This window comes from Lynx canadensis, chromosome E2 (genome assembly GCF_007474595.2).
Source record: "Lynx canadensis isolate LIC74 chromosome E2, mLynCan4.pri.v2, whole genome shotgun sequence".
Taxonomy (NCBI): domain Eukaryota; kingdom Metazoa; phylum Chordata; class Mammalia; order Carnivora; family Felidae; genus Lynx; species Lynx canadensis.
This window is the reverse complement of record NC_044317.1, coordinates 19,478,954-19,506,260: the sequence shown is the minus strand read 5'-3', so window position 1 is coordinate 19,506,260 and position 27,307 is coordinate 19,478,954. Positions and strand designations below refer to the sequence as shown.

At 45.5% G+C, this 27,307-nt stretch overlaps 1 protein-coding gene across 1 annotated transcript in view; it reads right to left on the bottom strand.

Moving 5' to 3' along the window:
- Window positions 1-248: 248 nt before the first annotated feature.
- Window positions 249-27,307, bottom strand: part of CMTM4 (CKLF like MARVEL transmembrane domain containing 4) — a 63,884-nt gene continuing 36,825 nt past the window's right edge. Inside the window, exons 2-4 of the mRNA XM_030298776.1 lie at window positions 12,873-13,049; window positions 2,663-2,761; window positions 249-1,285 (exon numbers count right to left, since the gene is read on the bottom strand). Of these exons, the coding sequence (XP_030154636.1) occupies window positions 1,121-1,285; window positions 2,663-2,761; window positions 12,873-13,049 (441 nt within the window). The 3' untranslated portion in view covers window positions 249-1,120. The remainder of the gene's footprint in view (window positions 1,286-2,662; window positions 2,762-12,872; window positions 13,050-27,307) is intronic.

Genomic DNA, 27,307 nt, shown 5'->3' with positions numbered 1-27,307 from the left:
ACCCTGAGGCACAAAAGCCACAACCCGTGCCTTCTGGAACATCAGTGAAAGGGTGTGTCGTGCTGGAAATTCAAGTATTTTCAAATCCTGGACAAACCTACTCAGAATCACTTTAGAACTGTCCTCAGGCATTTAAAAATTCGCACACATCCCTAAAACAGGTGTGTCCCCACCTGTGGTCCATGAAGCCAGCAAAGGTGCCGGCATTCTGGTTGGTGGAATGTTTTGTTTTGTTTTGTTTTGTTTTGTTTTTTGTGGCTTTTACCTGAGAAGGCAAAATTGCAGGAAGCCTGCAATTCAGCCTCCAAGTAGTAAGGGTGGGTCTGAAACTGGAAAACAAGATGGTCCCCACGGTCCTGGAGGAGAATCTGGGATTCAGAGAAGTGACGCATTTCAGGAAGAATTGAGTGACTTCTCAGCAGGGTGGGAACCGAAAGGTGACCTTCCCGCATGTCAGCAGTCCCACTGAACGGCCCCAAGAGGGCAGCAGCTTTTCCCATCCCCGTAAAGTCTGGGCCCGGCAAAGAGCTCCACCAGCGCCCCCATCACCAAGACCCTCAGCATCACGCGTGGCTTTCTGGGCCTGTGCTGGGTGTGTCGACGCCCCAAGAGTGGAAGACGAGGAGCAGGGGAGGCTCCGGGCAGCAAGACTAAATGGTGCCCCGGAGCTCGCGAGGGGGCTGCCCGGCGATCGCTGCCAACCCCACACCTTCATTCCTTGATTTCCACCCCCTCCTAGCAGCCCCCATTAATCCAAAGTCTTGAGCTGTCACAAAAATATATGACAGGGTGGCTCGGAGTCAGATGTGAAGCCTGTGCTTGGGGACAGCGAAAACCTAAAGCAGACGCGGCAGCCGGAAAGGTCGGCGGCAACCACGGCCACCCAATGCTGGACCGATCGGCAGGCCTCTGCCACCGGCCTCGGTCAGAACAGCTGGGCGCGGCGGCTCCCTGCCTCAAATACCTGCCAACGGGGGCTCTGAAAACCCTTTCCCAGGATGAACTTTCACCAAAGAGGACAAAATTCAACTTAATCACGGGAAAATCTGACATGATGAGGGAAAGAAAACTTGTCTGAAAGGATGGGCACGGGGACAAGAGGGAGGAGGATGGCAGCTGCTCATGTGTCCAGGCGCTGGATCTCAGGGCGACCGTCCACGTCTCTGGACTCCGTGCGGGCTCGGATGTAGTCACTGGCACTCTGCTGGTGGATGCTGACTCTCCATTTCTGCACCGCCAGGAACGTGTTCACTGCATATACCGCGGTTGCCAAGAAGCCAAATATCTGCAAAACACGGGCACGGTCAGTCCTCAGACACGTCAGCCACGTACCGGGTGTGAGGGCAGGACCTGCCCTGAGCAGCTCACATTCACCCGAGATGTGTGCAACTGTCCCAGCTGTACCCACAATGCCCAGACCCACTGATGTTCAGCTGTCTGACTGTGGCCAAGTGCGCAGTGAACATGACCCACATAAAGTTCTGCATCACCTGAAGACAGCCCAAGACTTCTTTTAAAGTATTTTGGATCTATTAAAAACAAACAAACAGGGGTGGCCTGGGTGGCTCAGTCGGTTAAGCGGCCAACTCTTGGTTTTGGCTCAGGTCGTGATCTCGGGGATTGTGGGTTTGAGCCCCGTGTCGGGCTCTTCTATGCTCACTGCGCAGAGCCTGCTTCGGATCCTCTGTCTCCCTCTTTCTGGCCCTCCTGTGCACGTTCTCTCTCAAAAATAAATAAACGTTAAAAAAAGTTAAAAAACAATCACAGAAGTGCCTCTTTTACAACACCTTCATGGCCACCGGTCCCAGGTAAGAAAGTAAAATGTAGACCAAAATACCATATAGACAGAAAATGAGGGTCTCAGGTGTCAGCCCCTAATCAAGCCATAATGCCTGACTTTCCAAATCACAGCCCCCCAGCCTCTGTCTGCTGTCCAGCTGCCTCGCCCCTGGGCAGCTCCAGGTGGTCAGCTCCGGGGTAAAAAGCAGTATAATCTTAATGATTCGAAAGGACTGATGATGAATCCACTGAGTGACACTAGGGACAGTAGCTGGCTTAATATTTTTTACAAACGTTTCAAACCAGCAGCCCCCCCACCATGGCAAAAGTGCTACATGTTCATTATAAATACAGAGCAATATAGAAATGCAAAACACAGAGCATGAAAGTCTTAAGGTTATCTGGTTCCCACCCTCCCCCGAAGGCATTCCACCTCAAAGAACAAAAACATGTCACCTGACTGCTACATGGAGTCAGGCCTACTTCTTCTTCATTAAGATTCTCCCCCACACATTGACAGATAAGGCTCTTAAAAGTAACATCACTAACAGACACGCAGGGCTCTGGAAACAGACTAAAGCAGTGATTCTCAAATTTGAGCATGCACCTGAATCACGCGGAGGGCTTATTACTGGGGATCTCTAATTCAGTGGCTCTGGGGGAGCCTGGGAATGGCATTTCTAACAAGTTCCTTGGTGATGCTGAGGCTGCCCTTCTGGGGACCACACTTTGAGAACCACAGCGCTGAAGGAACCAGGACCTCCACTGACTCAGTAAGAACATCGTTAGCAAAGAAAAAGCTAGGGAAGAACGAGCAGGACGCAGGCTAGGGGACAGAGGAGAGCAAGTCACAGGGTGCACAAATCAGCCTGAGTTCACTTACCACGGCAGCAATTTCTGCTCCGGTTTTGTGGTTTAAAGCAGCCAGTACAATCGAAGCAATAAAGAAAAAGAAAGTGCTGAGTCCAGTGTTGACCAAATCCTAAAGAAGAAGATAAAGTCACTTGGAAAGAATGATTTCCTGCTTTGCCCTAAAAGCAGCACAAGGCCCAGCCTCTCTGATGACACCACATTTTAGTCTCAATGGCCCAGGGGTACTGGTCCCACAAAGGAAGGCAAAGATGACACCAGCTTATGATGATGCTACTTGATACGTCACCACAGCAAAATCCACATTTTAATCAACCACGTTGTCATTTCTTAATGAATTATTACAGAAACCCAAACTGCTAACCCATTAAGGACACGCACGTTAATTACCATTTTGAGTTCTACTGTCATCTTTTCAAACTAAGTTAAAATCACCTCAGCATGGGCAGCACTCCCCAGAAGTCCAGAATGTACTGTAACTGGCCAAGTGCCCTCCATCGCCACCCCCCCCCCCCATTCATTTGTGACTTGGCAAGTGCATGGGTTTTTAGACCTAGAGAACTCACTTAGCCAGACCTCACGCTCTTTCTTATGCATGGTCTTTCATGGGTCTCTATGGCTAAAACCTAGAGGATTTTCTCCTAAGTTTTTTGCAAAGCAAATGAGGTTAGGTATCCAATGCTTCCAAGATTTAACTCCTGTCTCAGCTGTGAAGACAAACAGAGCACATCGATTAAGTGTCACAGCCTGACGTGGGTCCTTACCCACCATGACTTGGGACAAGCCATTTTGCTTCTTATGTCTCATGTGGGGACAGTACCCCCACCTCACAGAGTTATTCTAGGGGTCAGGTGGAGACACTCACAGCTACGGTTCCCTGTACATTAATTGCTGCTTCTGTAATCGCCAATGTGACAATGGGATGCTGACAGCCGGGGTCATACCAGAGTCTATATAATCTCTACAGGGAAGCAAAATCCAGGGGAAATGCTGGACTGTTTGTGCATCAACACCAGGTGGGTCCTCAAGGGCCAACTCCTTTTTTTAAAAAATGTTTATTTATTTTGAGAGCGACATAGAATGCGCGTGCTAACGCGCGCGCGCGCGCGCACACACACACACACACACACACACACACACACACACAGACGTGTGTGTATGTGTGCCGGAGTTGGGGAGGGGAAGAGAGAGGGAGAGAGAGAGAGAATCCCAATCAAGTTCCGTGATGAGAGCACAGAGCCCAACATGGGGCTTGATCCCACAATCCTGGGATCATGACCTGAGCTGAAATCAAGAGTCGGACGCTCGACCAAATGAGCCACCCAGGTGCCCCGTCATCTCTTTCCAAAGTTGCAAAAAAGCAACGTTCTCATCACAGAGGTACTGAGCCTACGCAGCAGGAACCCCAGCACACTGCTGGTGCGGGCTTCCCTAGGGGCTCACAGAGCGAAGCAAGCGCCGACTACAAAACTCTGTTCAGAAACCGTCTGCCAGCACAACAGTTTTCAGCTGTGACCAATGTGAAGTAAGGGCAAGTTTTTCACAAATTCAAACCAGGAAGTGTTCAGTTAAAATGCTCAGGTCTGGGTAAGGTGCTGTAGGAATAAAGAATATAAAATGTACTTTCCAAAACAAACACTATTCAGAAGTGGGGGGAGTTTTGTGATACATGCTGGGGCCAAACATCAAACCAAATAGTATGTACATTATTGGTGACAGTGTAAAAATATAAATTGGTCAAGGGCCTATATGCATCAAAGGTTTTAAAAAGGTTCGTGTTGCCTATGATTTCCACATTTGGAAATTCATCTTAAATATCACACTAGTGCAAAGGTCTCAGTATAAGGATGTTCGTCATAATCCTTAACATAGCAAAAAAAAAAAAAAAAACCCAAAAAAACAAAAACAAAAAAAACCCTCAAAAACTGGAAACAGGGGCGCCTGGGTGGCGCAGTCGGTTAAGCGTCCGACTTCAGCCAGGTCACGATCTCGCGGTCCGTGAGTTCGAGCCCCACGTCGGGCTCTGGGCTGATGGCTCAGAGCCTGGAGCCTGTTTCTGATTCTGTGTCTCCCTCTCTCTCTGCCCCTCGCCCATTCATGCTCTGTCTCTCTCTGTCCCAAAAATAAATAAACGTTGAAAAAAAAAAATTAAAAAAAAAAAAACTGGAAACAAACAAAATGCTCAAGAATAAAGGAGTTGTTAAATAAAATGTTTTCTCCACAATGGAACACTATGCAGTCATTAAAATAATGGTGAAGTTGTATATTTAACATGAAATATACTTAAAATAGTTTAAGTGAAAAAGCATAATTCTAATGATTCCATTTCACACCACCCCCCACACACATATCACAACATACATGCCTAGGTGAAAGATAGTCTACATAGTCTGGAAGCTTATATCAAGTTTTACAAGTGGTTATCCCAATGGTTTGTATCACGTATGACTTTTTAATAACTTTATTGAGATAGAACTCATATGCCATATAATATACCCAATTAAGATGTGCAATTCAATTACCATGATCTAATTTTATTTTATTTTTTTAATGTTTATTTATTTATTTGAGAGAGGGTGAGAGAGAGAGAGGAAGAGAGAGAGAGAGAGAGAGAGAGAGAGAGAGAGGTGGGGAGGGACAAAGACAGAGGAGAGAGAACCCCAAGCAGGCTCCATGCTGTCAGCACAGAGCCAGACATGGGGCTCGAACTCACAAACCATGAGATCATGACCTGAGCTGAAACCAAGAGTCAGATACTTAACCAACTGAGCCACCCAGGCGCACCTACCATTATCTAATTTTAGAACATTTTCAGCACCAAAAAGAAACTCATTAGCAGTTAATTCTTCATCCCTCTCCTAATCCTAGGCAACCACTAACCCGCTTTCTGTCTCTTTGGATCTTCCTATTCTGGACATTTCATATAAATAGAATTATATATTATGTGCTCTTTTGGATTGGCTTCTCCCACTCAGTTTAAGATTTCTAAGGTTCATTCAGGATGGAGCACAGATCAACACTTCATTCCCTTCTCTTACTATATAGTATTCCATTGTACAGGTACTCCACATGTTATTTACCTTTTCATCAGTTTTTGGACATCTGAGTTGTTTCCACTTTCCGGTTGTTTTAAACAATGCTATTATGAACTTACTAGCTTTTGTGTAGACGTATGTTTTCATTTGTGTTGGATCATCACATGATTTTTTTTTCCTTTATCTGTATCTTCCCGTTTTTCTGTAACAAACACTTATTCCCCTACATGGCTTTATTAAAAGGCTTAAAAGTGGAATACTGCACATGTTCATCAGCATCAACTACATGAGTTCCTCATCCATGAAACAAACATCAGGCCTTGTAGGTTCGTCCTTCACATTAGGGGGCGCACATGGACATGACCTGAGAACAGGCTTTGGGGGGAGTAGTCAACAGTGGTGTTTAACTTTCTTTAATGCTTTTTTTTTTTTAATGTTTATTTTTGAGAGAGAGACAGAGACAGAGACAGAGATAACGAGTGGGGGAGGGGCAGAGAGAGAGGGAGACACAGAATCAGAAGCAGGCTCTAGCTCTGAGCTGTCAGCACAGAGCCCCCGACAACAGGCTCAAGCCCATGAACTGCGAGATCATGACCTGAGCCAAAGTCAGGATGCTTAACCAAATGAGCCACCCAGGCTCATGAAAAGGATGAAAACCACCCTCACATACACACACACTTGGGTCCCTTCTTCAGTGACACACCAGGAGGTACAGATGTGAACCCCTGTAACTCCAAGAACAGATCAACAGGGTGTGGCCTAGAGGGTGCGAACCCGAGACCTACTGACCATATCTGGCCCACAGACAGGTTTGACTTGCACGGCTTTCAAAGCAAATTTGAACACGCCGACATTTAAACACCAGAAGACTGTACGTAAAAAACTAAGTTCTTAAAAACAAACAAACAAACAAACAAACAAACAAACAACCTTCTAGCTGCCTTTGAAAAACCGTTCCAGAAGTGCCCTATGGCAACCACAGGGTCAGCGGGGGCTGAGTAGGAGAACCACCTGCCTGCCTCCCCGGTCTCCAGCCCCAGAGGCCCCGAGTCTACAAGCCCAAGCCAGTCCCCGAGAACGGGCCGTCCTGTAACGTGCCCCACCCTTCCACACTCTGTGCCCAGGAGTCACCCACTCATCTCTCAAGGCCCAGCTGGAATCTGGCGTTTTCTCTGAACTTCCCCTGACTGACCCACTCCAGGCTCCTGCCCAGGGAATCCACCACCTCCTTGCCTGTGTCCTGCCAGGCCACACACAAAACTGGATCTGATGGAGCACACCTGTCCACAGGCAAGCAGCTTGCATCCACCTGCCGTGTGCTTTCAGTTCCAAGTCCTGGCACAAAGTAGGTATCCGGTTCATGTTTGCCGGACTGGTAACAGGTGAGATAGTTGTGAACAGGTTGGGCCCCAGCCTGTCACTGCAATTGCTCCCAAACCACGGGGCTCCGTGGCTGGCTCCGGCATCGGTTCTACACAAGGATGAGAGAGCAAATTCACAGCCACTCAGTCTATACCATGCACGGACTTGTGCTCGAATGGCCCCAGTATCAAAGGGACAATCCTAATACCGATGATAGTGGCAAATACTCTCCATGGAGTCCCTGTTGTGCCAACTCTGTGTGTGTGTGTGTGTGCGCGCGCACATGTGTGTATAACTTCACAGATCCTAACCTAATTATGACCCAAAATATGTATAAAGTAGGACACGTGTTATTTTGTTCTGCTTTTATGGGGAAAGAAACGGAGTACCAGAAAGGATGAGTGTGGGATAATAAAAAAAATATGTATTTGGTCTTTGTCCCCAGTTCCTTGGCATTTTCTGGGATGACGGGAGTATCTTTTGTGGTTCATAAGGAGCCCCTCTCAACCATAAACAACCATTAGTTTGTGCTAATGAGGTGACTCTCTGGAGCCCCTGGATAGTTTCAGGATGGGAGGTGGTTACCAGAAAAACCAACCAGGCTGTTAGAGGGTTAGAACTTTCTGCCTCATCTGCACCAACCTCCAGGGAGGGGAGAAGGGCTAGAGATTGGGTTCAACCTCCAAACGACCAACGATTTTAACCAATCATGCCTACATAATGAAACCTCCCTAAAAACCTCCGAATGACGGGGTTCAGGGAGCTTCCGAGCTGGTGACTACACACCCAGGCCGGGAGGGTGCTGCACCCCAACTCCAGGAGGTCAGAGGCTCCAGCACGTTGAGACTTCTGGATCCTGACCTCCACATAACACATCTCTTCCACGTGGCTGTTCCTGCGTTGTATCCTTTACAACAAACCAGTAATCATAAGTAAGCACTTTTCCCAAGCTCTGTAAGCTACTCTAGAGAACTACGAGCCTGAGGAGGCAGCTGTGAGAACGCCCAAATCTGCAGTTGGTGCAGGTAACCTGGGAGCTCCATTTGTGGCAGGTGTGTGAAGTGGGGGCAGTCTCGAGGAACTAAGCCCTTCGCCTGGGGATCTGTGTCAACTGTAGGCGTTAGTGTCGGAATGGAGTTGAGTTTTTGGACACCTAGTTAGTGTCAGAGAATTAGAGAACTGCTCGGTCTGGAAAAACTACACAGATTTAGTGTCAGAAAAAAAAAAAAAAAAAGACACACATTTGGTGTAAAAAGTTGTGTCAGAAACCCCACACAATGAGTCACAACCAAGTCCTTGGGGCTCTTCAGGTGGCTCCTCTGGGTGACTCAGACTGTCCCAACTCAACACCCAACCAACCTGGGTTTTTGATCCGGAGAGGTCTGTGGGATGAGCGAGGGCCTCTAAGGCACTGAGAAGGAAACCAAGGAGGAAGGAGAAAAGCCAGGACAGGGTAGTATCAGGGCAGGCAAGAGTGGAGAGTACAGCAGCAAGAACAGAGCGTTCCATGGCAGATTCCGCTCAAATGTTCAGTGAGGAGATGGGCGGGCGCCTGGGTGGCTCAGTCAGTTAGGTGTCTGACTCTCGGTCATGATCTCGCGGTTTCGTGGGTTGGAGCCGCGCATCAGCCTCTGTGCTGGCAGCGTGGAGCCTGCTTGGGATTTTCTCTCCTTCTCTCTCTGCCCCTCCCCCACTGGCACTGTTTCTGTCTCTCTCAAATGAAAAAAATATATATTTAAAACATGTTCAGTGAGGGGAGAACTGAGGAATAGCCTGGGGATCCAGGAACATGGAGGCCCCAGAGATCACGACCAGAGTACTCTCAAGAACGTCAAATTTACCTTTTGACCCAAGCGGTGACTCCACCGTCTTTATCATTCTTCATTCAACTGTACATTTTAATGAATTTTTCTGAATGATCTGTATTTGACAGTGAAAGGTGGGAAAACACAGATTGGGAGTAGGGCAGGAGAGACAGCACGTGCAGACCTCCCTGCTGGTTACGAAGTTAGGCTGAGCAGGCCCTGACGGGCTCGTAGCACCAGCTAGGGAGACTGGGAGCCGCTAGTGGGCTTTCAGTGGTGGGAAAGGGATGAGAGAAGAGAAGGAAGGGGTGGGGCAAGAGGCCTGGGACACTAACCAAGGTAAACACAGATAGGACACACAGGCATATGAGCCCCTGATATACAGAGAAAAACAAACACCACGTGGTAAGTCCCATAGATTCATCAACAAACAAACAAGCAAACCCAGAGCTAACAGAATCTTTCTGCTTGCATCAAATAATGCTTGTATAAAATACACACTTTGCAACCTCCTCCTTATGTGCATTTTTCATGAATATTTTTATGTCAATGTAGGCTCCTGAACGACCGTTTTGCTAAATCTATACTAATCACACCCTATTTCATTCACTAGCAAGCTCTGTTGATGACAATAACTCCTACCGCCTTGTTAGAAAAACACAACACAGCCAAGGCCAACCCTCTGTAGGGATTCCAACTGGGAAACCCAATCCCAATAAGCTGTGTCCAGCCCTGAAGAGCTCACTTTTTCTCCCCTCCCAAAGAATAGATGACCTGAGCTCTCCTCAGTAAGTACTACCTCCTCAAGTTCATGTACTCACATACTCTTCTGTTGGATAAGCAAACACCTTCATCTGCTCTAAAAGGTTGGAAATTCTCGGCGCGTCTGGGTGGCTCAGGTGGTTGGGCATCCAACTCTTGGTTTCGGTTCAGGTCATGATGTCATGGCTCCATGAGTTCGAGCCCCACATCGGGCTCTGCACTGATGACGTGGAGCCTGCTAGGGGTTCCCTCCCTCCCTCTCTTTCTCTCTCAAAATAAATAAACTTAAAAAAAAATGGGGGGGTGGAAATTCTGGAAAACGGATCCCAAAAAATTGAAAGCATTCTCAAGTGACCACATCACTCACTCAGGTGTTTGCTCCACCAACACCGTCCAGAAGAAAATGATGTATGTTAACTTCCCAGTGAAAAAGAGGCACTTCAGTACGACTGAATAATGTGGTAGTCACCAAGCAGAAAGCCCTTCATGATTAACATAGGAAAATCCAGGACGCCTGAGTGGCTCAGTTGGGTAAGTGTCCAACTCTTGATTTCGGCTCGGGTCGTGATCTCTCGGTTCATGAGGTCGAGCCCCGCGTTGGGCTCTGTGCTGACAGCACAGAGCCTGCTTGAGATTCTCTGTCTCCCTGTCTCTCTGCCTCTCCCTGCTTGCGCCCTCTCTTTCTCTCAAAAAATAAGTAAACTTTAAAAAAAAATAGAAAAAATGTGAATTCCAGAAAGCTCACTAAGTAGGTATTTCTGGGGATAAAGACCAATATGAATTAGTTATAAAGCTGCAGTGTGAAGTCTTTTAACAGATTCACAGCTGTCAAATCAGAAGATAAGACCGAATTAAGGGAGTAAAGCCAATCCTGGCAGAAGTCTGCAGGAGAAAGATGTGGCTGATAGAAAACAACTCTCGTGGGGCACCTGGGTGGCTCAGTGAGTTCAGTGTCCAACTTCGGCTCAGGTCATGATCTCACAGTTCATGAGTTCAAGCCCCGCGTTGGGTTCTGTGCTAACAGCTCAGAGCCTGGAGCCTGCTTTGGATTCTGTGTCTCCTCTCTCTGTCCCTCACCCACTTGCTTGTTCTCTCTCTCAAAAATAAACAAATATTTAAAAAATTTTGTTAATAGTTAAAAAAAAAAAAAAAAGAAAACCACTCTCACTTGTGATAATATTAATACTTCTTATACAGGGTTATGGGAGGGGGGATGGGATAAATGGGTAAGGAATTAAGGAATTTACTCCTGAAGTCACTGCTTCACTACATACTAATTTGGATGTAAATCTTAAAAAATAAAGTTAAATTATAAAAAAAAAATACTTCTTATGCAGGCAGCAGCGCACACTGGCTTGAGGTCCCCTTATACACATTGTTTCATTTCCTTCTTAAAACAAGCCTGTAAAATACTATCGCCTCCACCTTAACAATGGTGGCCTTCAACATGCGGCTGTAAGTGACCTGCCCAGAGTCACACACAGACCTTAAGAACCACCTTGCACTTGAACCCAAAAATGTCTAATTCAAAGTCCCTGGTCTTCCTGGCAGCCACTTCTTTGTCAAACGGGTCCTCCGGCACTTTGCATTCTGGTTGGAGGAGGCTAATGAGGTTGTCCTATGCTCTCTGTCTACTACACTGTCAATTTAAATGGATAAATGCTCACAACTCTGTGAACATTTTTTAATGGAGAACACAAACTTTATCTTAAAAATACTTGAGGGGCGCCTGGGTGGCTCAGTCGGTTGGGCGTCCGACTTCGGCTCAGGTCATGATCTCACAGTCCGTGGGTTCGAGCCCCGCATCGGGCTCTGTGCTGACGGCTCAGAGCCTGGAGCCTGCTTCGGATTCTGTGTCTCCCTCTCTCTCTGACCCTCCCCCATTCATGCTCTGTCTCTCTCTGTCTCAAAAATAAATAAACATTAAAAAAAAAATTAAAAATACTTGAGATGCTGGGGCACCTGGGTGGCTCAGTCGGTTAAGCGTCTGACTTCGGCTCACGTCATGATCTCAAGGTTTGTGAGTTCAATCCCCGTGTCGGGCTCAGTGCTGACAGCTCAGAGCCTGGAGCCTGCTTCAGATTCTGTGTCTCCCTCTCTCTGGCCCTCCCCTGCTCATACTGTGTCTCTCTCAAAAATAAACAAACATTAAAAAAATAAAAATAAAAACCACCTGAGATGCTAAAACCTGTCACAAAACCAGGGCAAATCCAGCTGAGTTTTCGACTGAAATCAGCTTTTCTAGTTCAGCTCTCCTTTTATATTCCCTCCCAGGAGTTCGAACAACACACAGAGTATTCTGCCAGGAAGACCCGCTCCTCTCCGTACCCCACAGGATCACCATGGGGGTGGCCTTCCCAGGCAAGGGGACCTCCTCCCTGGCTCCTGCACCCGGGGCACACTTTCCATGCTGCCGCACACACCCAGCACTAGGCAGCAAGACAGGAGCTCACACAAGGGTGGGCGGTCTGCAGCACCCTCCCTGCTCCTGCCACCCTGCAGCTTCTCAGGAGGCACAGAGGGGGAGGCAGCTGACTGTGCTTTCTTGTGTCTCTGACCGATTTCCTTTGGGCTCTTGCACATGAGTGTTTGCAAGGAAACATCAAGAAAACCAAGTGCTATTATGAAGTTTCCTTTCTCATTCAGCAGGGTAAGGAAAAGTAACACAAGTCCAGGAACAGGGGCCCGGGAGGGACCAGGCCTGAGCTTCCCATGCTGATCAGAGGGTGAGCCCGTCATTAAGAACCCAAACCGTCGAGAGGGCACGCTTTTTCCACTCAAGACTCTGATCAAACCACCAAACCCTCTGCGTCCTACCAGTTGCTTTGAATTTAATGATAATCCTAGGCTTTGCAACTCATTGGTCATTTTCATTCATAATTTCAATTCTTCCTGAATCAATACTTTTGTAAATGGCTTCTGGGTCCAGTGTGAAAAAAAAATAAAGGTATTAATTCCATTTTCTCTTTCCAGATTCTGTAAATATCAACATTACCAATCTTCTCTGGGGATCATAAAATTGAAATGACATCTTTAAAGGGGTCAAAATAATTTTTATGATGGTTTTACCATTAGTGAAGATTCAAATTACCTTATAGTTTCATCCAACCCAGTAAAGAAATTTAAAATTTCACAGTTGAATTACAACGAAATATTTAAGTATCAAAATGAACTGGAACCAAACAGCACATGGAGAGGTTCCAAATTTCCCTCGGAGCCGAGCGGCACCCAGGGTCAGAGAGTGGTGACCTATACTCACTGTCAGGTTCCAGTTGATCTGGGGGATCCTCATGTGAAGGTTCAGACTGAACAGAATCAGCAAGACTCCAGTCACCACAAATGCACTACAGCTCACAAACTCAAAGAAGTAGAGGCCTTCACACGGAGAGCACTCCATGATGGTCTCTATGCAGATGAAAGCAATCAGGGCCAAAATCTAGGAAGAAAATTGGAAACACACATGTATGTGTATATTTAGTACATGGCCGTGGACGTATGTGCCTGCCACGTTTAACTACAACTCCACCACCACCATATGCAGCCAGAGTTTTCCTCTGGGGACGACAGCATCACCGTCAGGAACACAACCTGATGAAATTCTTACGAAACAGGTATAGAGGGTAGAATTCCTGATGCGGACACCTCGCATGACAGCCCCCCGACACCGTCTGGGTGTGGCCCTCGTGAGGAAACAGAAAGGAACATCTCTGTGATGTTTTCAGTTCTGCCTCTGCCACCAGTAAGTGGACTCTGACTACACACGTTTCCAATTTATAGTCCCCACCACAATTATGCCAAACACGGAGAGGGCAGGGTCCAAATGGTGTCCGTTTATGCCATCTGCAACTGCCCGGGTGGTTCAAGCGGAGGTCACGCAGGCCGACTGGGACCCCTGAGGGCTTTAAGACAGGGACGAATATAATCCCTCCTTCTCCCAGTTACAAGTCCCTAAAAGTGAGGCCTACCTAATTAATTCATGAGCTACGTTTTTTAAAAGTTATCACTGGAGGGGCGCCTGGGTGGCTCAGACAGGCAAGAGTCTGACTCCGGATTTTGGCTCAGGTCATGATCTCACAGTTCCCGGGTTTGAACCCCACACTGGGCTCCGTGCTGACAGTGCAGAGCCTACTTGGGATTCTCTCTCCCTCCTTCTCTCTCTGCCTCTTCTCTGCTTGCCTTTTCTCTCAAAATAAATGAACTTTAAAAAACTTTTTTAATAAAAAATAAAAAAATAAAAGTTATCACTGTACTTGGTCAGAAACAGTTGGAACGGCAGCTTATAAAAACATTGAAAATTTTACCAGTAATGGCATCGATTTCTTTCTGAAGAACCAAAGTAATATTCCAGCAATATGTCCCCGGATATCAGAGCTCATAGTTAAACAGGTATCAGTGGAAATTACCAGGTAAGCTTTTAAAAGATTTCAGGATGGGGAGTGCCTGGGTGGCTCAGTGAAGCGTCTGATTCTTGGTTTCTGCTCAGGTCATGATCAGATGGTTAATGTGTTCGAGCCCTGAATCGGGCTTCGCGCAGACAGCATGGAGCCTGCTTGGGATTCTCTCTCTCCCTCTCTCTCTCTGCCCCTCCGTCACTCACTCTCTCTGTCTCTCTCTCAAAATAAATAAATCAAAACTTAAAAAAAAAAAAAAAAAAAGATTTCAGGACCAGGTGCCTGGGTGGCTCAGTAGGTTGGGCAGCCGACTTGGGCTCAGGTCAGGATTTCACAGTTGATGATTTCAATCCCCAAGTCGGGCTCTGTGCTGACAGCTCAGAGCCTGGAGCCTGCTTTGGAGTGTGTGTGTGTGTGTGTGTGTGTGTGTGTGTGTGTGTGTGTCGCGCTCTCTCTCTCTCTCTCTCTCCAAAATAAACAAATATTAATTTTTTTTTTTTTTTTTTAATTTCAGGAGAAGGAGGAGGAGGGGTTCCAATGGCTGAATTAATGGGCCAATGACCAGGACAGGTCAGGTGGTCTTTTACCTAAAACCTAAAACCTAAGATCAGTCTTAGTCTCCCAGCCTCTACTCTACCGCTTCTCTAACAGAGCACTTCTCAGACCACCACATGTCAAGCCTGGGCCAGAACCTGAGGTGAGCCCCCACTTCAAAGGTCCAGGAGGTACAGGCAGGCGACTCGGTGGTCCCAGATTTGTACTTAGAGCCACCAACAGCAGCATCACGAGAGAGCCCATCAGAAGTGCAGAATTTTTTTTTTTTAATGTTTATGTATTTTTGAAAGACAGAGAGCTGGCAACAGGCAGAGAGAGAGACACACACAGAATGCGAAGCAGGCTCCAGGCTCTGAGCTGTCGGCACAGAGCCCGACATGAGCCTAGAACTCAGGAACCATGAGATCATGACCTGAGCTGAAGCCGGACGCTTAACTGACTAACCCACCTAGGCGCCCAAGATGTGCAGAATCTCTGCCTCTCCTCCTTGACTTACAGAGTCAGAATGTTGTTGTTGTTTGACAAGATCCCCAGATAATTAAACTTTGGGAAAACCCCAAGGCATGGGCTGCTCTGTGACCTCTGACTACTGGAGTCCCACATGTGCCTTTCAGTGCGGGACTCAATGCCACCTCCTCCCCATGCCTTCCCAGATTGTCTCTCTCCCTGCCAGACATTATTTGATTGCCCCTTCTCCTGGGAAGGCTTGTTCATCTGTGATTGCATTCTACCCTTTTTTAAACTTGCTATTATGTCTCTCTCTGCCTCGTGAGCTTTTTGAAGGCAGGGAGGGGCCAGCCCATCTCTTTCCTCCTGAGGCACCAAAGCACAGTTACTTGCACACTGCCAGCAAACAGGGCCTCGGGAGCCACGAAAAACCCACACCCACGATTGCTAACTTGCTTGGCAGGATCTCCACGTGAAAGGCAGGACAGGGTGGCGCCACTCTATCCACTATCAACATCAATACTTCCACACTGGGGTGCTTGGGTGACTCATTCAGTTAAAAGTCTCTGGCTCTTGATTTCGGCTCAGGTCACGATCTCACAGTTCATGGAATTGAGCCCCATGTCGGGCTCCGCGCTGACAGCTCAGAGCCTGCTTGGGATTCTCTCTCTTCGCTCCCACCCCCTCCTGCCCCGCTTGTGCCCTCTCTCTCTCTCTCAAAATAAAAATAAACATTAAAAAAAATATATATTTCCACACAGCAATCATAAAAGACACTTCTATCAATACATGGTTTGTGCTTCTATTTTAAGTCAGAGCATGCTGAGACGGGGGTCTTTAAGCACACATTTTGTGCGTCTCCTGATCGCTCTTGTTACAATTCTCTGCAGAAGCAGAGACTTGGAATTCTCCATCTGAATTTCATGCCTGACTTGCAATCAGTTCACAAAGAAGTAGTTCATATAAGGGAAACTCCTCAACTTTTTTCTTCCCCCTGTAATTGGATCTAGTAATCCTGGGCAAGAAATAACACTGTACTGATGAGTTACAAATGTTTCTGGTATGCTAACTTCAACCATATTTGTGTGGGAAGGTAACACCTACAATCTTAAATATTAAAAACGGTTTCAAGAATATGCAAATCTAATAGGCCACTCAATACAGCAGTGAACAAAACAAACAATCTCTGCTCTCTAGCCCATATTCTAATGAAGGAGAAGCTTTTAAAAATTAAATTAAAAATACGGTACGCGAGGCAGTGTTAAGTGCAAAGGGGGAAAAAAATCCAAGCAGGGAAGGAGAATGCAGTGTAACTAGGGCAAAGGTGTTTGAAATGTTAGGCAGAGTGACATGAAAGCCTCACCGAGAATATTCTAGATTTATATGAAGTTTATCATTTATCACAGTCTATTACAAACGATATTCAAATGAAAGAGAATTTCGACTGCCCCCATTCTGACCTCAGTCTGTTCTGATTGAGTTCTTCTTTCCAGTTTATCTCTTAACTTGGGCCAAACACCCTGTGAGCAAAGCATCCTGTGACGGAAACCGAAACTGTCCCCTCAAGCAACAGGCACTGCCTTGAGCCAGCAAGAGCCAGCAAGAGCCAGTGGGGCTGACCCCAAGACAATGATCAACCTGACCTTTACTGACCAACTGCAAGTACCCACCGACTTTTGTCCCACATTTTCCTTCTATAAACCTGGAAGCATTTTCAGCACATGGGAGATGTCTTTGAGTCGTCGTTCCTGGTCTTCCCAGGGCGCGCCTCCCTGAAATCAATTCCTTTCTTCTTTCCCCGCCACTCACCTCTGCCTTTGGACTTTGTCAGCGGCCAGTGGCTGAACCCAGTCTGTCTGGAACCCCCGGAGCCAGGTGCTCTTGCACCCCAGTTACAAAAGGATAAAATTAAACAGCAAATGGAGAGATACACAGGGCAAGGTCCAAAAGCGTCTCTAACACAGGAGCTCTGTCCTGCAGAGTTTGGAATGCACGGCCCTCCTGGCACGTACATACACATTTTGGTTTACCAGCCTGGAAGCTGTCAACTCTTGCCTTCAGAGTTTTTAGAGCTCGGTTTGCAGCCCCTTCCTAGAGGCCGGTGGGTGGGGCTGAACTCTCTATCACAAGGTCGCTTCGCCTGGCAACCAGCCTCCATCCTTGGGTGCCTTCCGCAACAGTCCTCTCACTAACACAAACTCAGGTGTGGTTGAAAGGGAGTTGCTAAGAAGAGCAAAAGACACCTCTCATCATTTGGGAAACTTCAAGGGTTTTAAGAGCTCTGTGCCAGAAATGAGATGAAGACCAAATATATTATTTCCTGTTATAAATCACAGCATCATGAGTATTCATAGGTAGACAGAGATACAGATAGATACACACACACACAGCTATACACATACATTAATCAATCCCCTTTTGATAGGTATTTAAGCAGCTTCTACTATTGTTTCGAATAAGCAGTACACTTTTTTGCCTGCCTTTTGGCACAGCAAATGTCAAATTTTCCTCCAGCACAGTGAAGTCTACTGCTAACGTAAAACCTACCTATTGACGAACAAGAAGAAAGTACGAACTCAAAGTTAATGCTGGAAGCCAACAACTTCAAGGCAACCCAAGAGTCAGAAGTAATTCAACTTATAACAGTTTTGCAATAGACAAATATTACAATGTAAAATAGTACGGAGTTGTTCAAAAAGGTGCAAATAAGTAACAGCCCTTGCATTTGCTAATTGAGGATCATGTGTGTCCTTGACAGGGCCCTTTCCATGTAGCACCTACCAACTGACCAAGAGTATTTTTTCATAGTTGGCAAACAAATTCATACTAAAAGGTTGTCAGCAGCTAATTATGACTGGCAAACTCAAAAAGCAGGAAGGGAAAAAAATGTTGACTGATTAAGTTACTATTAAAACTTTTCAAAATTTTGGGGCGCCTGGGTGGCTCAGTCGGTTAAGCGTCCGGCTCTTGGCTTTGGTTCACGTCATGATCTCACGGTTAGTGAGTTCGAGTCCCATATTGGGCTCTGTGCTGACAGTGCAGAGCCTGCTTGGGATTCTCTCTCTCCCCTCCCCTCTCTCTGCCCTTCCCCCAATTGGCACACACTCTCTCTCAAATAAGTAAACTTTAAAAATAAATAAATAAAACATAAAAATTTCACAGGACCCCTGTTACTATTGGTGGAAGTGTCCAGCGTCAGGACCTTTCTGGAGGCCACAGTAATCAACGGCACTGTTCACCAGTACATCCCATTCTCCCCCTTGCAGACACACTGTAGGGTTGGAGGCTTGTGGTGTGAGATGTTCCCCATGCAGATTTATTCTCAAGATGATGGAGTTTCTGCCTCAGAACTCCACAAGTGCCACTCCAGCTTGCTATCATGACTCCTCACCAGTTGGCAATGGAGTATCAATGGGCATTCTGGGGATTTGGCTGATTGGAAGCTGAGTGAGAGACAGGTTACATTTGGGTTCGGTTGTCACTTCCACACATAGTTACTGTAAATCCCCCCACCACAGGAATGGCTTCCAGATACACTCTGAGCTGACATCATGAAGAAGAAACAGGCCCTAAAATTCACAAGATAGACCAAGATTATATTCAATAATGCAGAGTATGTAATTATAAGCACATACATATGTTCTCCCTTTTTGGTGGGAATCACATGAAATAGAACTGATCAGGGAATGCAAACTGGTGGTTTGAGGAGGTTCCTCAAAAAGTTAAAAATAGAACTACCCTATAACCCAGATATTGCACTACTAGGTATATACCCAAGGGATACAGGTGTGCTATTTCGAACGAGCATATGCACCCCAATGTTTATAGCAGCACTACTGACAATAGCCAAGGTATGGAAAGAGCCCAAATGTCCATCAATGGATGCATGGATAAAGAAGATGTGGTGTATATATACAATGGAGTATTACTCGGCAATCAAAAAGAATGAAATCCTGCCATTTGCAACGACGTGGATGGAACCGGAGGATATTGTGCTAAGTGAAGTCAGTCAGTCAGAGAAAGACAAAAATCATTTGACTTCACTCATATGAGGACTTTAAGAGACAAAACAGATGAACATAAGGAAAGGGAAGCAAAAATAATATAAAAACGGGGAGAGACACAAAACATCAGAGACTCTTAAATACTGAGAACAAACTGAGGGTTGCAGGATGGGTTTGGGAGGGGGGGATGGGCTCAGTGGGTAAGGGGATGAAACACTGGAATCTACTCCAGAAATCATTACTGCACTCTATGCTAACTTGGATGAAACAAACAAACAAATTAATTAATTAATTAAAATAAAATAAAATAAAATAGATCAGAATTCCAGGGTGTATGGCAGGAACCTACAGCAGTGCTACAAAGAATGAGAACGTGTGTGGAAGATGACAATTCATGCATCCCAATTTGTAAGACACTATCTGACAAACCCTGGAATGATGCGGTCGGAAAGCCCCAAAGACAATGGCGCTCAAAATGGCCTCCAGTGCATTGAAACCAACCGAAGAAGCCAACGTGCCAGTGACAACCTGCTACACCCATTCACCCATAAGAGGATGTACAGAGCATAGCAGCCTAACAGCACAAGTAATGGTGCTGCTCAATACAAAATAGTGGCAATTTAAAATGTGAGTTGCTCGGGGCACCTGTCTGGCTCAGTTGGTGCAGGCTGTAATTCTTGATCTTGGGGTTGTGAGTTCGAGCCCCACACTGGGCATACAGATTATTTAAAAAGAAAATCTTAAAAAATAATAATAAAATTTAAATTGTTCTAGTGTATGCCTACATTTTTGTATACTCTGATTGATTCTGTATACTTTTTCAATATTAAACTGATCATACTAAAAATTCAAATATGACCTATATTAGTGGAGGTCTAAAAACAAAAAGAAAACAGTTCTTAAATTCATAATTTTGTGTGTTTCTCATTAAAAATATTCATTCTTGGGGCGCCTGGGTGGCGCAGTCGGTTAAGCGTCCAACTTCAGCCAGGTCACGATCTCGCGGTCCGTGAGTTCGAGCCCCGCGTCAGGCTCTGGGCTGATGGCTCGGAGCCTGGAGCCTGTTTCCGATTCTGTGTCTCCCTCTCTCTCTGCCCCTCCCCCGTTCATGCTCTGTCTCTCTCTGTCCCAAAAAAAAATAATAAAAAAAACGTTGAAAAAAAAATTAAAAAAAAAAATTCATTCTTGTACCTAGCTTTCTATTTTTAATTTAATATATTTTTCCTGTGGGAAAAGTGGGCCTACAACGTCACATGAGTCTCAAGCCACTTACAGCCTGCAACTACTTCTGGTTTGAATAACAAAAGGTTCGAATGGGTGAGAGATCTGGCAAAGGCCAGTGGGGACGCTCCCTCTCCCTGCCTCAGCAGCCAGCAGTGTTCCGGGAGGGGGTGGCCTCTGAGCAAGGCTCATGGGAGATGTGTACTATTCGTGAAAAGAAAACCCCCCTTGTGTTAAGCCATTGAGATTTTAGTTTGTTTGTTGCTGAAGCATAATCCAGCTCATACAGACTGGGAAGGGAACTCCTAGGAAGGAAATTTCACAACATGTTCTAGGTCTCTAGTACAAAACTGCTTATTTTACTAGATGAATATGTCATTCACTCTTTTTCTTTTCTTTTTTTTTTAAGGTTATTTATTTTGAGAGCGAGCATGCGCACAAGTGAGGGAAGGGCAGACAGAGTGAGGGAGAGGGAAAAGCCCAAGCAGAATGTGGGGCTTGAACTCACAAACCTTAAGATCATGATCTGAGCCAAAGCTGGATGCTTAACCAAGCCACCCAGATGCCCGTTACCACTCGTAAAGACACCAGATCCAAACGGGTTTACAAACTCTTACCAGATTGTCAAGGTAAAGATATAGAGATATTGACTATGGTATTTAAACTTTTAAAACAAAAGCATAAAATATTTGGAATTTCAGGAATCCGTCTATGTGGTAGGACTGTGGATAGATTTTTTTTTTTAAGATTTTATTAAGTAATCTCTACACCCAACATGGGGCTCGAACTCACAACCCCAAGATCAAGAGTTGCACATTGCACTAATGGAACCAGCCAGGCACCCCATGTAGGCTTCTTTGACTTTCCAGAATTTCCACAATGAGGATGTGTGCTTTTATTTTAAAAAATTAAATATTCCATGTATAAACACTTTCTGAAACACACTGGCTTATTATGAGTTAAATGTTAGTGACCTCTAAGAATCAATCCTTGTTTTGAAACCATTCATGAATATTTAAAATCGACATTAAAAGCTCTAATGGAAAATGAAAGTCACTCTGCAAGTCCATGTTGGTCCCATTTCTTTATCAGAAGACTTCATCATTCCTAAACCCTTCCTGAGAGCACACAACCCCTCTCCTGGAAGCCACTGCACTGTAAGTGCAGGGAGTGAGCACAGAACAACCTGGAGACCAGCACGTAATAAAAAGGCCGGCCTTACTCTAATGTGATGGCAGGGACCCCCATGAAGGAAGAGTAACCCTAATAGGTATGAAGATATCTTCAAAGATCAGACGAAATCCTAACCTTCCTTGATTATTAGTTTATCAAAGGATCTAATCAAACTCACTTAAAGATATGCATACAAGTCGGTGAAGCATCTGACTTGGGGTCAGGTCATGATCTCACAGTTCGTGGGTTTGAGCCCCGCATCGGGATCTGTGCTGACAGCTCAGGGCCTGGAGCCTGCTTCCGATTCTGTCTCCCTCTCTGTCTGCCCCTCCCCCACTTGTGCTCGCTCACTCTCTCTCTCTCTCTCTCAAAAATAAAATAAACACACACACAAAAATTTAAGATATACATACAAACAAAAATCACAATATTTAAAAATAGTTTTAAGGAGTCTCAAAACCACCAGATGCAAAATGACTGTCCAAATGAAGACTATCTCCAACAATCTGAATCTGCAGTGGCTCCTATGTGGCCACACAACTTCTCCAGTGACCCTGACTGTTCTGTGGCACCTAGAGGCTTGCTGGGATTAGGGTCTCAGTTCCAACACAGCCAACACACCTCATTATACACACAAAGACAGGTAACTGTCCAGGTGCCAAGGCTCAGTGCCCAGAGAAGTGCTGAGGTTTGGAAAACCGACAGTCGCCGAGAGCTTGGGCAGCAGCAGAGGTCTTGAGAAGTCTTCCTAGGAGCAACTGGACTCAGGGGGTCTCAGAGGAGAAGCAGGAGAGAATGCTTGTGTGAGGTGGTGACTCACTTTCAAACTGAGACCCTTGGTTGGGGGTAAAGTGGAGGGCAGGGACAGAACCCAGTCCTTGACCAAAGTACCTCAGTTTTCATGTTTATACTCCCATTAACAGTCGGTCCTAAACTTCGCTGACCAAACAACAGAACACCTCTTTATACGCTTCTCAACTAATGTTCCAGGAAGCATCCAAATCATGAGCATGGTTTCTACACTGGGAAATTATTTCTGTTGTGCTTTAAAAAACAGTATTTTGGGGGTGCCTGGGTGGCTCAGTCGGTTAAGCATCTGACTTCGGCTCAGGTCATGATTGCTTCAGATCCTCTGTCCCCCTCTGCCCCTCCCCAACTGGCGTGGGCGTACATGCTGTCTCTCTCTCTGTCTCTCTCTCTCTGTCTCTCTCTCTCTCTCTGTCTCTCAAAAATAAATAAATCTTAGGAATGAATCAATGAATCAATGGATCAAATGTCCCTCTTCCCACCAAAACTGAAAAAAATATTTGAAAGATGAGACATGGCTTGTATTTAGCCTCAAAGACCTGACGCTGCTTCTGCTGTAAGCCTTCCTGATGAGCAGAAGGGAGAAGCGAGAGAGGGCAGGAGAGGTGCAAGGCAGTGACCACGCCTCAGAACCAGCTCCATTCTTAACCACCTCACAGCAGAGGCTGAGACGGGAGCCGGAGCTAGAAGCGCAGAAGGGCCACGAGGTCTTTCCCCCGCCATCTTTCTGCATCCTGAGGCCAGGGGTTGTAAGCTGCTCTCCATATGTATAGGCTTTTAAATGACAGAGCACCTTAAAACAGAAGCTGCCAGGCCAGAAGCCATGCTGCGTGTTCTGCAGAGGGCCTCCAATGGCTGGCCGTGTGCTGCCAGCCACCTCAGAATAGCAATGCATGTAGGAGCATCTGTAAGGTAAGGATGCTCTCAGGCCCCGTGCTGGGCACGGTCCATTCGCTGTCTGATACTCACTCAGGAAGAAGGTGGCATCTCCATCGTGTGGCCAGAAGACTGGTCCAAGCCCCCAAAGCTGTGGTTCCACAGACCTCGTTCTCCTAGGCCAGATGTCTAACATAGAACTTACTTACCAGGGTCTAGTTCCTCCCCACACTCTTGGAAAAAAGCAACACTGTATGACTTCTCTTCAAGGAACACAGTAGGAGACCCGGCAACCAGTGCCACAAGGCTCCCTGACAAAGCAAACAACTTTGATCATTCTCAAAGGGATCTAACTAGAGTAACATCTTAATTTGCCTAAACAGAATAACCCACTGAGTTGCCACTCTCAAGGGAGGCCATTCCCTGAGGAAAGTAGATTTAAAATATTTCCCTCCTCTCTCCCCTGAGACAATCAAGCACTGAGCAAATCTGGGGGAAGAGGGTGGTTCTCAAACAAAGGAGCTAATGGTGTCAAGGGATTTGAGCTATGGATTTGAGAGAGGCGGAGATTTAAAACAGAACTACCTGCTCAGGAAGGGCAAGGACCCCCTCAGGTGCTAAAGCCACCAAGGCTGGCCGGGAGCACTGTTTAGGCAGAATTAGTTTAAGCAAAGGAGCCAAGGGGCAGAGGCAAATAAGTGCCTTATTGTTGAGAAGAAAGGGAGAGACAGACAAAAGGGGGAAGGGAGGCTGCCAAGGACTCAGGGCAGAAAGAAGAAAACCGGAGACCAGGGCAAGGTGACCAGCACCTCCACCAGCTCTGTTAGGCATGCCCCGCGGGTAGCCACATTCGGAGCAGTGCCCGCTTCAAACCCCGAAGGCTTTGTTTTCTGCGAAGGACAGAAGGCTCGAGCTGCTGTCTGCTGTCAGCCTGGTCTGGTCTGAGCCGGGGTTGTTACAAGGCCAACCCAACAGGTGTTCCTGATAGATTTTCCAAGCCAGGGTCTACTGTGTAAATAATTTTGCCATTTTGAAATCCTGAAGCCATACACATAAGAGTTGAACTCAGGGGATTGCATTTCAAGTTCTTTTTTTCTTTTCTTTTCTTTTCTTTTTTTTTTTTTTTTTTTTTTTGACAAGACTCTCACCTTTAACATAAATTATCAGACTTGTAGCGTAAGTGAGCTCGATCACACACACATTAAACCCACAGGTCACTTGTACACAGTGGCTGGCCATGGCATACCACGGTGTTAGATCAAAACAGGTCTATTTTTAGATGTCCAACTACGTACGGCACATAACAGTATTCCCGATGAAGTGCAAAACATCTTGTTTTTTAAAAAAGTTTAGAAAATCTTATTATGTGGTTTGATGATAGAATTGCACATGACTTCAGAAAACCACAGGACGGTCAGCATCTTTCTTGCCAAAAAAATGCCCACAACATTTTCCTGCAAATGCCACCCTGCCCAAAAAGCTACATTTTCAGACCGTTTAAAGTAGTAACGGAGCAAAAACAATGCACATGTAGATGTGGAGGACACAAGAGAAGAGCTGCCTTCAAACCACACACATGTGAAGATGGTTAACGATGCTGCTGGCATTCGGGTTTCCTTTCCCCTCCCTTCCTTTCTCATGTCCTTGCTTCATGGACAAAGCTGAAATCCCAGGAAGTAGCCTCCCACCCCTCATGATTCAAAAGTAAAACCTGCCCCCTCTCCTTCATCTCTGCTTTAACTCTTGGGCACCTCCCCACCGTAGCATCTCTGAAAAACACCTTAACCAAATGGCAAGAAGGGCACTGTTTTTCTCATTGAATGAGAAACTAGCAGTCCAAGAGGAGCTTTTTTCCTCCTCTTGGATTAATTTGGGGTCAAAATAGTGAAATGCATATCCTAAGAGACCAGGAGATAGATAGACAGAAAGATAGATAAAATAGATAATATATATAAATGTATATATTTGAACAACATTCAAATCTTGGTTTCTAAATACTATTATTTTCCAGTGAAAGGAACCAGGGCTCCCTTGGAGAATTCGAGGGCTGAGGTAGGGAAATCTAAGAGGAGTCTGGATATCTTGTGTCTGAGGATGAAGGGAACATGTCTAAAGGACATTGGAGACAGTTCCAAAGGGCTCCCACTGGCCAAATCTGGGACAATTTGAGCACCAAAATAAATAATAACAGTTAAATATTAAAAGACTGTGAATAAAACATGAACCCATGAGCCCATACTGACATAAATAAACAGGGGAGAAGAGAAAACTCTTCCTTACAGTTGAAATCCAGCTAATAAATACAGAAGGAATGATGGATTCAGACAATCGCCATTTGGCAACCATCATAACCTACTGAATTCGAGCAAGAATCAATGGATATTAAAACTCATGAGGAAAAGTTTGAGGAGCTACAGGATATTTACATGCTCTAAAAGTATCTCCCCACAAAAAATACTTACTAATTATAGAGGAAAAAACAGTAACTTGACAGTGGAGAAGCCTGGCAGATATCACTTTAACCAAGTTCGGATTACCAGTAATGGAACGAATCTAGCTCATTTGCCTCTGATATGAGGCACTAAGAAAAATGCCCCAGCATTTCTGTGGTATTCCTGACAATACCACAAAATAAGCAGCATCTAAACATGAGAAAACGTCAAACTCAAATTGAGGGGCTTCTACAAAATAAATGGCCTGTATTCCTCTAAAATGTCAATGTCACAGAACACAAAGGCTGTGGAACTATTCCAGATTCAAGGAGATTAAAAAGACGTGACGGCTGAACGCAATACATGACCCAGGATTTTCTTGTACTATATAGAGCAGTCTTGAGACAACCAGAGAAACATGAATAAGGTCTAAAGTTTAGCTTCAGTATTTTATCAGTGTTAATTTCCTGACTTTGATCATCTTCCTGCGGTTTTGTAACAACACCTTTGTAACAACACCAGTCTTACCTTTAAAGACATTGACATATTGAAGGATAAATAGGCATCAAGTATGCACTACACGCTCAAAAGAGTTAAAATATTATATAAATATACACATACACACACATACACCTACACACAGAAAGAAAGGATAAAGTAAATGTGGTAAAAAGTTAACATTTGGAGAATCCAGGAGAAAGTATGTATTATTCAGTACCATCCTTGCAACCTTTGTGTAAGTCTGAAATTATTTCAAAACCAAAGGTCTTTTTAAACGACCAAAAATACTGAAATCTATTAAATATAGAAAAATCCATGAGTTTTTAACGGGTCATTTCAAGGGGGTGAAACCCCACTGTTTACCTTTGGGGGTTGCTAAAGCATCAGCTTATTATTAGAAAGCAAGTAAAGGACAAAGACCAAGCAGGTACCTTGCTTGCCTTTCCAGTACAAACTGTATTTGAAGGCAATCAAATGGGTGATGAGGGAAAGTTCCTTACCAGAATTCCAGCTAGTAAATGCAGAAGGAATGACAGAATTAGAAAATTACCAGTTGGTAATAGACCTGGGCCAGTTTCTGAACCCACCTGAAAGCTAGATGTTGGGGCGCCTGGGTGGCTCAGTCGGTTAAGCGGCCGACTTCGCTCAGGTCATGATCTCGCAGTCCGTGAGTTCGAGCCCCGCGTCGGGCTCTGTGCTGACGGCTCAGAGCCTGGAGCCTGTTTCAGATTCTGTGTCTCCCTCTCTCTGACCCTCCCCCGTTCATGGTCTGCCTCTCTCTGTCTCAAAAATAAATAAACGTTGAAAAAAAAAATTAAAAAAAAAAAAAGCTAGATGTTAACTTGGTTGTATTCAATAAATATATATATATATATATTTTTTTTTTCCCTCTGCCAACTTATCAAAATCATCCTTCTAACCCCCATTTGTGTCACCCTCCACTAAAGCTTTCTATGGCGCTTCAGCTCAATTACCCTCCCCTCACTCAGACTTCTGTAGCTCTTGGTCTAAAACCAATGGTTCACATACTTGGTTCACATGGAGACCTTTTCAAAATTCTGAAACCAATACTCTACTCCAGAACAAAGTTTCCCAAACTTGGCACTACTGACACTTCGGACTGGAGAATTCTTTGTTGTGGGGGTTGTCCTGTGCATCGTCTGATGTTTAGCAGCATCCCTGGCCTCTACCCGCCAGGTGCCAGTACTCAACCCACCCCTGTGGTGGCAACCAAAAATGTCTCCAAATACTGTCACATGTTCCCTGAGGGGCAAAATCTCCCACTTC